Source organism: Epithele typhae, assembly GCF_022376455.1.
Source record: "Epithele typhae strain CBS 203.58 chromosome Unknown BXZ73scaffold_45, whole genome shotgun sequence".
Taxonomy (NCBI): Eukaryota; Fungi; Basidiomycota; class Agaricomycetes; order Polyporales; family Epitheliaceae; genus Epithele; species Epithele typhae.
In genome coordinates, this window is record NW_025954236.1 from 36,713 (window position 1) to 52,606 (window position 15,894).

The 15,894-nt window shown below is 60.3% G+C and overlaps 4 protein-coding genes across 4 annotated transcripts; all 4 read left to right on the plus strand.

The window, feature by feature from the left end:
• Positions 1–4,447: 4,447 nt before the first annotated feature.
• On the plus strand, positions 4,448–5,219 carry BXZ73DRAFT_761 (uncharacterized protein; the record flags this gene model as incomplete). The annotated part of the gene is made up of 3 exons (XM_048022353.1): positions 4,448–4,553; positions 4,607–4,784; positions 4,838–5,219. Coding segments are annotated over 3 exons (666 nt in total), but the record flags the coding sequence as incomplete, so codon positions are not given.
• Positions 5,220–10,413: 5,194 nt separating this feature from the next.
• BXZ73DRAFT_79476 (uncharacterized protein) lies at positions 10,414–11,445 on the plus strand (the record flags this gene model as incomplete). The annotated part of the gene is made up of 1 exon (XM_048023095.1): positions 10,414–11,445. The coding sequence occupies one exon, from the start codon at positions 10,414–10,416 to the stop codon at positions 11,443–11,445; it is 1,032 nt and encodes a 343-aa protein (XP_047875276.1).
• Positions 11,446–12,950: 1,505 nt separating this feature from the next.
• Positions 12,951–13,817, plus strand: BXZ73DRAFT_50935 (uncharacterized protein; the record flags this gene model as incomplete). The annotated part of the gene is made up of 1 exon (XM_048020531.1): positions 12,951–13,817. One exon carries the CDS (start codon positions 12,951–12,953, stop codon positions 13,815–13,817), a length of 867 nt encoding a protein of 288 aa, XP_047875277.1.
• Positions 13,818–14,249: 432 nt separating this feature from the next.
• On the plus strand, positions 14,250–15,680 carry BXZ73DRAFT_103845 (WD40 repeat-like protein; the record flags this gene model as incomplete). The annotated part of the gene is made up of 8 exons (XM_048015709.1): positions 14,250–14,256; positions 14,307–14,401; positions 14,459–14,589; positions 14,660–14,742; positions 14,820–15,074; positions 15,144–15,300; positions 15,360–15,597; positions 15,657–15,680. 8 exons carry the CDS (start codon positions 14,250–14,252, stop codon positions 15,678–15,680), a joined length of 990 nt encoding a protein of 329 aa, XP_047875278.1.
• Positions 15,681–15,894: the final 214 nt, after the last annotated feature.

Here is a 15,894-nt window from a genome sequence, read left to right on the forward strand (position 1 = left end):
TGTCTAATTAGATCGGTCCCCTGCGAATTCGCACCGTTAGACAGAATAGTTCAACAATTAGCCATGCACTACTCCGGGGATTTGGGCATGAATAGATGTGTTAGAGACACAGTTAGGCAGGGTTTAGCAACAATAAGCACAATTAGACACAGATAGGCACACTTTAGAGATGATAATCACACGACTAGTCACGCATTCGGAGAGCTCAAAGCAGATATATTTAAATGCAGGGACACAAGTACTATGCTACGGTGACGCGGGCGCGACGGGCGAGGTGGGCAAAGTGCCACGCGGGGACGAGACGTGGGTGAACAAAGACAACGTGAGGGCAGACGGACGACGCACAGGGCGACGCAGCGCGAGCGACGAGGGGGTGAACGTGGGTGATGTGGGGGCAAGACGCAGCCGACGTGAGGGCGAACGCGGGCAAGATAGGCGACGCAAGCGATATGGGGAAGGGATGACGTCGACGCGGGGGTTAGACAGGCTAAGGTGGGCGACGCTGACCAGGTGATGATGCTGACGTGAGGCATGCGAGGTGGATAATGTGTGAGGGGGAGACTGGGGGAGACGGGCGAGGGCGAGGTGGGCGAGGTTGGTGACACGCGTGAGGGGGAGACTGGCAAGAGCGACGTGGGTGACGCCAGGGCAAGGTGGACGAGGGCGAGACGAGCAAGTACAAGGGCGAGCAGGTAAGAGGGAGACGGGCCAGAACGAGGGCGAGGTGGGTGACGCGGGGCAGGGCGAGATGGGCCAGGTGGGCGACACGGGCAGTGCGGGCAAGGCAGCGAGGGAGATGTGGGCGAAGCAGACAAGAGGGACGCGGGCGACGTGCGCGACGTGGGTGACACGGACATGAGCGAAACGAGCGACGAGGGCGAGACAGGCGAGAATGCGTGAGCGAGCGAGCGCAGGGCAGGTGAGACGGGGCAGGCTTACCTCCAAGCACTGAGGTCGCGCGCTGCCCTCCTCTGTACCCTGTCGTCCGAGGGCGTGAATCTTCACACGGGTGACCACCGCAGTGCCGGCCTCTTTCTCCTTCGCGGCCCACTCGAGACGAGGGGACCGTGCACCAGGGTTGCACACGGGAAAGCGCGGGTGAACGGCGTTGCGGCGGGCGGGTGGTGACGACGGCGTCCCACGGTCACATCGGGAACGAGCGTCCCGAGCATGTCTGTTGGGACGTGCTGGTTGCGGGGACGGGGACGGTGGCGCGGGCAGGACCTGGGAGGCGGTGGGCGAGGTAGGAAGCGCAAGAGGGGGGAGCGGGGGACTCACCGGGGCGGGGCGTGACCACAGACGTCGTTGCGGTTGCACATTGTGGGGTCAGGAGGTTGGGACGAAGGGCGCAGAATATGGGCCGGGGAGACGAAGGGGGCCAGGATGTGGAGGACGGGGAGGACGAGCTCGGTGTCAGCTGCAGGGGACGAAAGGAAGGACGACGTGCTGGCAGTTCCAGACGCGTGGGAATCGACGCGCGTCGCGTGGACTCCAGCGCTTGGCGCCTGGCACGTCGCCCTCATCGTTCCTTGCCTCCCGCTCCTCGTCTTGCCCGTCTCGCTCTCGCCTGTCTCGTCCGTCTCGCCCTTGCCCACATCACTCACCTCGCCCGTCTCGACCTTGCCCACGGCGCCCGCATCTCCCGTGTCGCCCACGTCACCCACCTTGTCCGCCTCGCCCTCTCACCTGTTTTTCCACCTCGCCCTGCTCGCCCGCGTCACCTGCGCACCCGCGTCACCGACGGAACGACACACAGCTCTCCCTTATCAATATCCATCCTATCGATTACGAGCCAGGACTGAGGACTCACAAGATACACTTATTCAAGCGCTGTCGCGCCGGCATAAGCGGGAAGCTAGCTCCCGCCCGCGACGCCGACGTTCAGCCTGACGTTCAGCCCGTCTTTCTCGGCGAATATTCATTCCGTCTCTGTCTCGTTCGCCACAGGAGTCACCCACCTCCTTTTGCCCATCTCGCTCTAGCCCACGTCGCCTTTGTCTTGCACTTGCGTCGCCTGTATCGCCAACTTCATCTGCCTCACCTAGCACCCACCGCGCTCTCATCGCCCCCACGTTGTCCGCGTTCGCCCCCGTGTCGCTCTCCTCACCCACCACACCCGCGTTGCCCACGTGTCGTCGCCACGTCGCCCGTGTCTCCCGCGCTGTCCCTGCATCAACGTGTCGCCCCCGCATCGTCCACATCTCACCCTGTGTCGTCCGTCTCGCCCTCGCGTCACCACGTTGCCCTTGTCTGCCCGTGTGTCGCTCACCACGCTTGCGTTCACCCACGTCTCGTCGCCTCGCCCGCGCGTCGTCCACGTCTCACCCACATCACGTCCTCATCAACATTGCCCGCACGTCACCCACTTTGCCCTCGCCCGGCTCATGTCGCCTGTGTCCGCGTCACCCACCCCACCCCCGTCTCGGCCCCGTGTTTGCATCACCTTCGCCCTCGTCGCTCTTATATTGCCCACTTTACCTGTGTTGCCTGTTCTGCCCGTGTGTTGCGCCTACGGCGTCGTCCATATGGCCCCCTATGTCGTCCTTCCAATGTTACTCTAATTAGCTGCAATATATCTGTGTGACGTTCAAATTAGTGACACAGGAGATCAGATATGAGTGAATTACACCAATTAGTGAGAGAGCTGGTAGAATTATTGAGATTAGATGATCGACTGTACTGCTAGTACCCAACTATCACACATTAGTTGTGACTAGATCCTCCAATTCTGTTAGCCCGATTAGACAAGCCATTAGGACTAATTTCACGCTGTTAGTGCTAATTCGCATTTTGGGGTTTTCCTGATGTCCTCGATACCTGCGAATCATTCTACTTCAACCCCTTCAGCGATCTTCTTATGTATATGACATGTATCTAGTGGCACATTGGCATCAAAATGCTGTTTGATACTTCCACTAATATATCGTCTGTGAACACTATCCGAACAAGCTTTGTGTGTCATAATTGCAGCGACGCCATGTGCAACCCAGACCAGGTGCCCTTGAAGTGCCCATTGGTGCTGGCGCCTGTGCGGGGCTCGCGCGCGTGCCGGTGTGGCACACTCCTCCTGCTCCTGCTCCTGCTCCTGCTCATCCTTTTCTTCTTCTCCCCTGGCTTGTACCACCACGTCACCATCAGTATCCTCACGCCTCTGACACGAACACATAGCGCTTACCTACCGGACGTATACCCAGCTGCTGCCACCGCATTCATCAAGTCGTCCTTGGCAAACGCGCGAAGACCGGTGGCACTCCTCCGTCTGAGGCACCAGCAATCGAAACCTACGACAGGGTGGACTCTGGTAAGTACCTGGACCTTGCGGCAACTTCCACTCTCCCGCTCGCCGCTACTACTAGCCCTGCCGACCCCCTTCACATGATGGCTCATGTCCGGCTCGCCCCAGGCCGCACCGACACCCGCCCTTACCGATCCGTCTGGCTCCCTCCCGACTCGTATAAGGTGTCCCGCAAAACAGCAGCTCTCAAGTCCGAGCTCATGACAAGGACAAGCCTGACATGGGGAGAAAGCCGAACAGCTCACTACATTCCAAACCTCCGCCCAGACACCTCCCACATCCCCGCCCACTGCACAAGGCACACCCCGAACCCAGATCATCTTGGATGCAGCCCGCGATTCTATTATCATGGAGTGCGAGCACCGCGCAGAGCTCGCAGAGCGCGCCCGCGACGAGGCCCACGCCCACCTGCAGGAGATCCGTGACGCTTGGGCAAGGTTCAACTTGCTCCTCACCCACACCGAGTCCCGCAACGCAACGGACCGCAATTTCTTCGCGCTCACCGTTCCCGAGGGAGGCGGCCAGCTCATCCAGGTCAGCCTCCATATCCCTACTCAAGCCTCCTCCGCATACCACCATGCGCTCGCGCCACACGCATCCTCCCACCCCTCCCACCGTGCTCCGGCCAGCTCGTCTGCCTATACCACTGGCCGCGTGAACATATCCTCACAGCCCTTGCCGTCCGTTTTGCTCTCCCCAGTCCCTAGCGCGACCGGTTCGCGTGTCCGTTCACGTTCCGAGAGCACGGAGTACCACACGCCTGTGTCCGGCCTTGATGCCCCTCCTCCCGCGAAATGCCCCCGCAGCGGACATGTGGACGACGAAAGCACCGCCCACGGCCTGCAGCCCTCCATCTCACCACTCCCCGCCTATCCCAACGGACACTCGACCGACCGCTCCCCCCAGCTCCTCTCCGCCTGTCACCCGTCTCCTCCGTTCGGCCACCACTCCCACTACCCTTACCCATATGACTACTCTCACGGGGGCCACGCGACCGTAGACAGGATGCCACAACGGCTCCAGGGTTCGCGCGGACGCTCTTCGTCGCCCAGAGGCGCTGACTACGGCATGCGTGGGTGTGCGTCCGACATCCTTGTGCACTCCAGTCACCCGGAGACAGCCATACACGGCAGCCAGCACCTGCTGTCAGATCAGACACAGACGACGCAATACATCTTCATGACTCCGCAAATGGGCCCAAGCGTCAGGAAGCGCGAGCTGGACGTCTTCGGAAGCAACGGAAGCATCATGACGATGGGTAAGTAAGGCTCTCTTATGTGGCCACTTTGCGCGATGCTGACCGTCCTGCAGGTCCAAATGGGAGTTCCATTCCGGGTATGGCCACCTTCGGAGACTGCGGATTCCCTATGACCAACAGCCAGGGTCAGCGCATCTGCCGTCAGTGTGGACACACCGGCCGCATCAAGGATGGCAAGTGCGTTGAGAGGTGGGGGCCTGGTCCTAAGGGCCCTGGCACCATCTGCGATCGGTATGTAACTCCCCTACATCGCCCTTGCACTCTTCTCCTGAAGCGCTCCGAAGATGCCGCAAGAAATTGAAACACGTTGAACGTCGCAAGACGTCGAACTCCATGAGCCTAAACGCCCTCCTCCACGACCAGCCTGCGGCGATCTACCCCTCGGGTGCCCCACAAGCGGCCCCGGGCTCGCACACCAAGAGGGGCAGCTCGCACTCAGGCTCAGACCGCTCCGTCCACTGGACCGACACCCTTCCCATCCACCCTTCTAATTCATCGCGCGCCCCCGACCTGACCGGACTCTCCTCGAGTGGCGTCTACTCCTGGCAAGATCGCGACCGGGATCACAACTGCGAGAACGGCGCATCGCCGTACCACTGCTCGTCTCACCGCAGCCCCACCCCGCACGGCATCACCACGCTCCCGCAGGACGACGATGACGACGACCGCCGGTGCCACCCGTCCTCTGCCCACAAGCCGAATGGGTCAATCCCGCACCTTGACCCCACAGCCGAAGCGAAGAATGCGGGCTGCGGAACCTCTCGCAGCTCGAAATGATCCGTGTCCGATACGATGAGCACAGATGCGGAGGGCGAGGATGTGGACGCTGATGTGGACATGCATGACGCTGAGGTGGAGGTAGATTAGGTAGTCGACACAATGCTGATAGGCCACACCAAGGTCTTTCTTGCCCGCTTCTCGCACTTGCTGTGCGGGTGCGCTGCCACCATGCGCTGGCGGTCTGCACGGCGATGGGCATGACAAGCACGAGGGCAGCATGTCATGGCGCTCATTGCCTATCGTGTTCACCGACTTGTTGTAGTAGATCCCTTTTCAAACTCGCAGCAATATACCCTCCCTTTGGAATTGTTAGAGTGTGTTCAAATTAGTCGGTGATTAGTTTGCTTTCTATCTACTGGTGTAGATGCGTGCAAATTGGTGATATTGGTCTTTCACAGGATCTACTTTAGTGCAGATGAACACTTGTGCAGTTCCATTACTGTGAATAAGCACTCCTACGATTCCATTAGTGCGAAGTTTGTGTATTACGTTGACGTTATGCAGATTACTTCGACATTACACAATTAGACTCATGTTAGCCCCAAGATTAGTGGTGTTATCACCAATTTGCAAGTGGGGGTTTTCCTGATGAAGTTGATTCTTGATCGCGGCGATGAACTGCTTGGTCGCATGAAACGCAGCACTCTTTTTGCGCAGAAACATGGTCCAGGCGAAGCCTGAGTAGTCGTCAACATAAGTGATAATCCACTTATATTTGTGATACGACAGGACGGGGAACTCCTTGAGATCGGAGTGTATCGTTTCGAATACGCGCTTTGCGCGAGCGGAGGAGGGTGGGAAGGTGCGAGAGTGCATTTTTCCTTCTGCGCATCCTTTGCATAGTGGCGCTTCATCTGGGAAGATGATGCTGCCAAAACCATCTGTATGGTTTCGTGCGTGCTTCAAGACATCAATTGAGGGATGCCCGAAACGTCTGTGCATAGTCTCATAGTCGAGCTTGAACACAGATCGCGATACAGCGAACGCGTCCTCGGGCGGGACTGCCCAGAGGATATAGATTGAATCCCCAGGTTTCCTTGGTGAGAACCGTAGTAACGGTTTTCCGTTCGATTTGACTATAGTAAGCGCGGCTTTATCTGCGCGCGCTGACATTCCTTCTTGTAAGAAGGATCCGAGTGAAATGAGACGTCCACCTAGATTAGGTAGGTAGTTGACGGGGTGCAGCCGTATGGCGCAACGTTCGCCGTCAAGTGCGCTTGCGGTGTTGATGAGTACTGTGCCGAAACCCTTTACGAATGTTACTCCGTTTGCTGTGCGAACAGGGCTCATAACCTGTTGAGACGGTAGCCTCACGCTAGTGGGCGCGACATCTCACCTGTAGCTTAGTAGAGCCTGTTCGAGGTCTCGCACTTAGTGTAGTAGTAAAAGGAACTGTGTATTAGCAGGCCGGGATACTCTGGTATATATACAGGGTACGAACGAGTGGCTGGTGCTACTGTACAGTACACGAGAGAGGCTGAAACGAGAGCAAAGAAACGGGGCTACACTACGGTATCATAGAGTAGCTAGAGATAGCTCTCTGGAACGGGGGATGCACGATCGGAGACGTGCATGCCATGCAGTGGCGTTCCGTAGAGCGCGCCATACGGCTAGACGCTCTTAGGTAAGCCGAGCCGCTCGGCGGCCCGTGGCCGAGTATGCCGAGCGTTCTCACGCGTAGTCCGCGGTGTACTTACCGCGTTCAACATCACCCGCCGCGACCACGAACTGCGCGAACCTTGTACGCTCCGAATGCTTAGTACCTCACTTTGTCGTTTTCCATGGCTGACCGTACTGTCTTCGTCCGCTGGCGGCAGCACTGCGCAGGGGGCTTGGCTGGACTTCCACTCCCGGCGCGCGCAGCGTTCCATGCGTCGTACGGGGTCTCCTCGATGAGCAGCGTCTCCAGTCTCGAGATGTGAGCCCTCTCCGTTCTAGGATGCCTTCTCCTGCGCCACGGCCCGCAGCCCCGGCGGCCGATCACCTCCGCAAGCGATAAACACGAAAGAAGACGTCCGACGAACCACACCCAGTGCTCAAGCGCTCACGTACCCGCCCCTGCCGCCATCCCTGCCTTGGACATCGTGCGGACGCCCGCTCGCGACGCTCGGTGGTGTACGCAAGGACTCTGTCAGTCACCGGGCGCCCGTCCTGCGCTTCTTGTCCCCGAGAAGCGCGGCCAACCCAGCTGCGACACGCCGCGCGATACGAACCTTGTACGTGCGCCGCACACGCTCGCCGTTCTCCCGTGGCTGGCTTGGTTCGCGCGCACGCTTCTAAAGCCCTATTGCAGCACGCGCCGCGCGGAACGCGCAAATTCTAGCGTTTATCTTTCCGCCGCGTCCAATCGCTCGCCCTGCGGATCCGATCTGGCAAGTCCACGACCCGAAGTCGCGAACTGCCTCCGCGACGGTGCGTTATGGCTCCTCCGGGTGCCTGAGGGAAGGCGCCCGCCCGGGCTGTACACGTCATTGTGCGCGCGCGCCCACGAACCACAACACCGCTCGCCCCGCCGCTTCCGCCGACGGCTCTTCGTTCGGCCGCGGGAGCCCTCGACGGACGACAACGGCGGTCCCCAACTGGGGCGCGCGTGCGTAGCGGCGCCTGGCGGGCACGGGCGGTGCGTGCCATTGCGCGAAGATCACGCGCACGCCGCACGGACGCGTCCGTCGGCACGTACTTACGCTGGTCTGGTCCACCCGCCCGGCTGGCGATCGTGGAGCGGGGGATTCGGTGCGCAGCCTGGTGGTGACCGCGACCGCCCGTGGACGCTGACATCACAGAACGGTCCCCGTGCACGTCGCGGGCGCGGCGGGCGGAACAGCCGCGTTGCCTCCATCGGTCTTTCTTTCGGGGGGCAGCGAGCGCCGGGGAAGTGGCCGACTCGCTAGGGCGCCGACGGGGGCGGCGCTCTGCGGCGGCGACTCGCCGCAAGGGTGGGGCCCAGGTGGCAGTCGGGGCGCGGGCATCACATTGTGAACGAGCGCCGGCACGGGTGCGCGAAAGCGCACGACCCGGCACGCGCCTCGTCCTGTGGATAGGGAAGCCGTGAGGAGAGTAGTACTAGTAATATCGACAGGTCCGTGTCTCACGGAGGATCCTGGAGCCGTCGCCGGCATATCCCTTGAAGCTTGAAGTCTTCCCGGAAGGACGAGCGGCCACTGCGCATGTGAGTCCCTTGTCCACCAGGGGTTATCGATGTCTCATCTGTAATTGACGTGTACCGCATGGGAAGGGAGATTAGACACGCTTCTGCAAGCGAGGAGTGGACCACCGTCGCTAAGTCGGACCACCAAGTAAGTGCCTGGTTCTTGACGGAGCGCACGCCGCATCCCTGCACGGGGGCGTCGGAGGGTGAGGGACTGGTCGACGGCACGTCCGCGTCTTGATTATTTGGTACCGGTATTGCCGTGGCAAGAGCCTGACTCAACCGGTCCCGAGGCCTGGCTAAGCTTCTTCCTCACCGCGATCCGCATCCTACGAAGAGTGCCCGCAGACCTCTTGCGGATGTTCTAGATTCGGTCTAATTTGTCGACGTCTTCCGCTGTGTTGGTACTGGAGAACAGCGGAATTTGGTCCGCACGAGAGGTGATGGTACTTTAAATGACCGAAGGATTTGTACCGAGTCCACCCAAGCCGAGACACATGTCTGTTCCCGTGCACCGCATGATATTGATCCACTTTACACCTTCGAGATGGTGTCGGATACTGTGTGCTTTTTATAAAGGACTTATAACCGCTGTTTTTGCGCCTTCTCAGCACTGGTATGAACCGGATAGCGCGCCAGAAATTTTCTGGGAACGCACCACCTACGGAAAAGTCTCATCGCCCGGTGCTCGACAGGTGAGAAGTGGACGTGGAGCCTCCCAACTTTAGGACGTTTCAGACCGTCTATAACCCTGGGAATACCGCGAAATTGGCCTGCATGAAAGTGCTTATGACGAAACAGGAAGGTGAACTTTGTAGCACCGGCCGTGTTAGGAGAGCAATGCCGTCGTACGCGTAGACTTACGGGGCTGGCTGTTCCGGAACTAGTGCGGCCTCGAGAAGGTGTGCTTCCGTTCTCGAGCCAACGGTGCAGTAACCTCCGATGACTCCCCCCGACCTGCGGCCTTGTACCTCCTTACACTCGGACTCGTGAGAGGGAAATAGAGCGCGAAGTGGAGAAACACGCTAGGCGCGTTGGACACAACTTCCGCTTTGTGACACCGCCCGGGTGTGTGTTTACGCGCTATAATCTAATTCACAATGCGTCCGAAGCACTGAACGCTCTCACTTCAATTTTGCCGTCCTACCATGTCCACATGGGTGCCGAGGTATGACTTCTTACTCCCCACGAGGCGCGTCCTACGTTGCGATGCACGTACATATCTTCGATATCACCTGGACTGACGAGCCCAGCCGCGACACCCATGGCTCTCAACGGTATGCCGTATCAGCACAGTAGTCATCTCCGTACGGACGGGTGAAGCTGCGCCTGCAAATTGGCGACAGCAGGTGATATAGAGGAAACAGCGCTTAATATTAAGGCTGGCGCAGAAAAGGACGTGCTGCCACCCTGGGAACATCACGAAAACGGTCCCGGAGGATCGATGGCGGGCTGCGACGAAAAGGGCAGTTTGTGAACTCTATTACACAGGGTGTGGTGGGAAGGCAATGTCCTCCCGTCGGCTTCCATGCACTTCGCTATTAAGCGTATGTGTAACAGACTGCTTATGTGGACGGCTTCGCGGTGCCCATGAGGAGCACTTTGTCCGTACTTGGATTCTCGACACGAAACCCGGCTAGCATAAATCCCCCCAGTCGACCGGCTGAGATTAGTGCGGATGGCGCTGTCGTACTTCAAAAGAATACTCTTAAGCGTGGTGATGCTTTCCTGCCGCCCCCAAAAGCAGAGAGCATGTGAGAAGGAGAACAGAGTGCAACAGGCGCGTAGGGCGCCTCAACCACGACTGATCCTTCTTCGTGACACTGCCGCGAAGTACACGGTCACGCCCATAACGTGCGCACCCCCGCAGCCCTCCTATAAAAGGCCAGGCACTCGACGCGGCCCTCTCCCCTCAACTTTCCGCTCCCCACCATGCCCACGTACCCCGCATACACCTATACCACTGGGGAGGCGTACCCCGTCGTTTGGGCACTGTACCTCGTCCCATGCGCCAAGGCCTCGTCGTCGAGAGTCGGTCCTTCCCCCCTTGGACTACCCGTGCTCTCGCTGCCGTCCCCGTCGATGATAGCCACGCCTCCGCCGGGCATGCCCCGCCCCCGCTGCACACCGCCGGAAGCTCCGCGACCCGGCGTCGTGCCCCTCCCCGAGGTCAAATCGCCCCGCGCAGGCCCGTCGCGGCTCCACGCCGCCCCTCCGCCACCCTCTGCGTCGTACGCGTACGCGCCCATCGCGGCCCCCGTCCCCACACACCCGCGCATCGGCGCGCATATCCTCGCCCCCACCGCGACGGCGCACCCGCCTCAGTCGCACCGCGGACCTACGCGCCTTCGGCCCCCGATAGTCGACCCGCTCCTCGCCGTGGCAGGAACCTCGCACTCCCGTCCGCGCCTCGAGTGGGACCTGGCCAACGAGCGCACCTCCACCCGCGTCGCCGCCGCCGACCTGCAGCGCCCCGCCGCCGTGCTCGACGTCGCCGCCGGTTATACCCGCCACGGCACCGCGCAGCCGCGACCGGCGCGCTCCATCACGCTCGTCTTCCCTCGATTGCCGCTGCGGATCGTCGTGCACCCCACTGGCGTCGACAGCGGTGACCGCCACCACGGCCACGACTCACACGCACCGCGCTACGTGACCGTGGGGGACGTCCTGGGCACGCTGCACCACGCGCTGCACGCGCCGCTCCCTCCCGAAGAGTGGGCGGCGCTGTCACCGCGGGAGCAGACACACTTGGCCTCCCGTGTGGCCTCGCGGAGGCGAGCCGAAGGGTTTTGGACAGAGACGAACGCGCTCACCGAAAAGGCAGTGAAGTCCATCGACTTCCTGGGTCGGAGGCGGCGGTTTGCTGGTATTCGACCTGCGAAGCGGGGAGAGGCGCCTATCGATGTGAGGATGGATGGAGACTCGAGCGTGTTTGTTGTCGAGACGGAAGCGGTGGACTCGTAGGAGGGGTGCTGACGTTGCGCATGTATGAGTTTTACGATTGGGCCGATGAACGATGTAACGCCTCAGAGTTTTGAATGAGCTCACAGTGTACGACGGTTTAGAAGCTTGAGTATGCTCAATGTAGACGATAGGTTTGGCCGGTACAATCGGATCAGCATATGTCGGAGATGGTGGTATGCGAGTGCTGGGTACAACGTGTTCAGGTGGAGCCGAATGCTACTTGCGCAGAGCCAAGAAAAGTCAGGGGCGGCAATGACTCTTCAAGAGCGGTTGGAAATCTGCTGACAAACGGCTGGGTGAGTCGTGACGTATCGATCAGTTGAGTCCAGAGACGATGGGAGCGATCTGAGACTGACGCCATGGCAAGGGGCGCAAGGTGGGCGGTCTTGAAAGAAGCCAGGTGGCTACAAACGAGGTTGTGTCCTTTGTTGTGAGTTGTATGGAATGGTGGTGGTGGCGGTCGGCCACGAAGAACACACGAGGCGAAATGCGCGGCAAGTCCACGCCCCATCAAAATTGCCATATACAGTCAAGCGCCCGTCCACGAGGCCATCAGGCGTCGACCTTGGTCGGCCCCACGAGGCGCCGCAAGCGACGTGCATCTTTGTCTGCTTCCACCACCTGCGGTCGTTTCGCACTGATCTTGTATGGCCTGCGATGGTATGTATTTACAATGTGCGTTATTGTAGCACACACGTACCGCAGAAGCAGCCTTTCAGAGCCCCACGTGTCTCAGAAAGGCACCTTCCAAATTCGCAGCGCAGCCCTTTGAAATCACCCCAACAACCATATCCGCTGCGCCGACGCGCCTTTGGTCCATGCTCCGTGGGTCCACAGCATGTACCGCATTACATTTTCTCCAAGCTGCACTAACTGGTCTTTGCAGGTATCTGCGCAAAGGCGCCTTTCCAGCGCCCAGTGCACCGCCGTCGGGATGCGCACCATCAATCATAGTGCCTTTCCTGGCGGTGCTCACCGACCCCGCCCGTTTGATCATGTCCGAAATGGCGCTGTCGGGGCAAATGTCGTCGGCGTACCTCGTGTTCCGACGACGGCCGCCCTTTCGTGCCGCGTGTAGCCTCCCACGCGGATCCTTGATGCCTCCCGCGAACTCTGCCATGAGTCCCGATCAGGCGAGCAGGAGGCGTCCTCCTCTTCCGTGGTTGCGGGCGGGCGGTGTGGTGGTGCGCGGAGACTGCGAGGGGGCGACGCGTGTCGTGGCAGTCGTCGTCGAAGAGGCATAGCGAGGCGGGTCCGACTTGTCCGCGCGGGCGAGTCAGGGCGCCAAGGGCCTTTGTGCGCAGGCTCTATGTTCCATATAAGCCCGGTTTGGCAAGGTGCTAGGTCAGTTGCTCGCCCCTCCCCCTCATACTCCCACCATTTCAGCGCACACACCGACTATAACTAGCGTCTACTCTGGTGTATATAGCTCTGGCTCCCTCGACTGCTCTCACTGCATACCACCCTCGATACCTGCTTCTATTCCTCCACACCAACCTCACGCGATGCCTGACTCTCAGCAGAAGACCGTCCGCTTCGTGGACGCCTCTGCCGTTCCAAGGAGTTCGTCGCCATCCTCCTCGACGGCATCGTATGGCTCCTCGCCAGGACCCTGGACTCCACCGCAGCTCTTTAGCCAATCCCTACCGCGGTCGGTCGACTACCCTCCTCTGACACAGCACCACCCCCGCCCGTCACCACCCGTCATACCTATTCGCATCTCCCCCCACAAGCCCTATACCGCTCTCGCTGCGCCCGACCTCGTCCTGGATCCGCTCCTCGTCGCACCTGCTTCGCTCTCACACCCCCCGACGCTCATCTGGGACGTCAACGAGCGACCGTCGACAATCGCACTCGGCAGCATCGACGACCCGGCGGACTCTCGCTCCCGCTCTCGCTCGACGCTCACCAACACCGACCTCGCGTCCCCCGCCGCACGCCGCGGCCCACGCGGGTCCCCGTCCCCGTTCGTCCTCCGCCGGATGGTCCTGCTCTTCCCCGGGCTCCCGCTCGCCGTCCACGTCGCGCCCTCTCCGCAGCCGGCGTGGGCGCCGCTCCCGCTCGACTTCATCGCGGTCGGGGACGTCCTCGACCGGCTGCACCGCGAGCTGCGCGCGTCGCTCCCGCCGCGCGAGTACGCCGCGATGCCGGGGCCCCTGAGGGCGCAGGCGGACCGGGCGTTCAAGGGGCGGCACGGGGCGATCCGGGACGCGCGCGAGAGGGAGCGCGACATGCGGTTTGGGGTGCGCAAGGTTGACGTGCTCGGGGACGCGAGGGCGTTTGTGGGGATCCGGCTGGCTGCACCGGTGGAGGTGCCTCCTGGGTTTGCGCCGGATGAGGTGTTCGTGGTTGTGATGGGCCGTTTGCGGTGATCTTCTACTTATTGCAATTGGTGCTGTGGTTTGAGTGCTTCAGACAGTCTCTGGTAGGCCATGGTTCTCGAATGCCCCTATGTATCCGTAGTTTTCATGACATTTATGATATTTTACTTCATACGTTGTCTGCAATGGACGCTGCAACGCGACATTGACCGAAGCGCAGGGGCCGTGACGCCGGTGCACTGCCCAAAGAAGCGTAAGCGAAAGCGGTTGTTTACCAAAGCCTGGGATCCTAATACGGACAAACAACAGCAAACTTCCGCCGTGGTGCGCTTGCGCGCTTGCTCTCCTCCTGGCACGCCGGACCGCGTTTTCCATCCTCACGCTTCCCTTTCCTCGATCTCGACCAAGACACACAGTTCGTGCGCCCCGCTCTCCTCCAGCGTTCCCTTTTGACGACTCCTCCGCTCCATTTGCACCCCTCTCATGGCTGGTACAAGTTCTTCCTCATTGTATGCGTCCTACGCTGACTCTGGCTTTCAGATCAAGAACTCGTCTCTCCGCCCTTCGATAGCGTGTCGGCCGTCCGCTTTTCTCCACACGACCCCTCACATCTTCTTGTATCGTCTTGGGACACGGTACGTCTCGTCTTCTCTTGCTTCGTGGTGGCACATCCATCCTCAAACTTGCCTCAGACAGTCCGGTTCTACGATGTCACGAAAAACGAACAACGCGCAAAGTTCGACCACCGCGCGGCCGTGCTGACCACATGCTGGTCGGACGCGAACCATGGTTTCAGTGGAGGGCTGGATACTTCGGTGCGAGAGTGAGTTTTCTGTTCGCCAAATTTCGCATATGCAAACCAACGTCCCTCCCCCCATCCCATCTCTGCTTAGACTCGACCTTGAAACGGAAAGGGTGAGCCATCTTGGCCAGCACTCAGACGCGATCTCGAGCATGAACTGGGCCCGCGAACAAAGTGCGTTCTCCATCTCCAAATTTCTCCCTTCTTTCTTGTGTCCATCCACCCCCTTACGCGTCCTCGCCTTCCATCAGATGCGCTCGTGACAGGCTCCTGGGACCGCACGATCCGCTTCTGGGACCCGCGCGCAGCAAACCAGGAGCAAGCGACGCACAAGCTCCCTGAAAGGATTTACCACACCGACTTGGTGAGCAACATACTCGTCGTCGCGATGGCGAGCCGCCTGTTCCACATCTACGACGTGCGCAAGATGGACGCGCCGGCACAGACGCGGGAGAGCAGTCTGAAATTCATGACACGCGCGCTCGCGTGCATGGCGGACGGCCAAGGTGCGTGATTTGGCTGTCTTCATGCGTGGTAGAGGGAGAAGCACGTGCTGACGGGATGGACGTGCGCAGGGTACGCGACGGGTTCGGTGGAGGGGCGTATCGCGGTGGAGTACTTCGACCCGAGCGCCGCGGCGCAGGAGAAGAAGTACGCGTTCAAGTGCCACCGGCAGACGATTGACGACGTCGACCATGTGTGGCCCGTGAACTCGCTCGCCTTCAACCCCAAGTGAGCATCCCTCTTCTGCTCAGGCACTCTGTTCATCATGTGCTGATGTTGGAGCGCAGGTTCAACACGTTCGCATCCGCCGGGTCGGACGGGACGGTGTCGATCTGGGACCACAAGTCGAAGAAGCGACTGCGGCAGTACCCGAAGTACAACGCACCGGTCCCGTCGGTCGCGTTCAACTGCGACGGCACGAAGCTCGCGGTCGGGGTCAGCTACACGTGGGAGGAGGGCGAGGAGGGCGCGAAGACGGCGGGACGGCCGGCTGTGTGGATCAAGACGGTCGGGGATGAGGTCAAGGTACGTCGCCCGTCTTGATGAGCTGGCGAGATGGGCTACTGACGTGCCTCGTGGTCCAGCCCAAGGGATGGACGGGGAGCTAGGACTGCGTTGTGGGGAACAGAGGGTAGCTGAATGTGTTACTGTAAGGTGCGAGTGTAGCGATCTTGCTGTCGCCTGTTCTATATGCAGAAGCCGTTCCCTCTTCGCTGTCGACCCACATTCCCTCCGTGAGCGACTCACTTATAGATCTGACTAGTCGGAGGGAGACTCGTGCTGCATGCAGCTGGCATCAACTACTCATTGAGTAATGAGTAA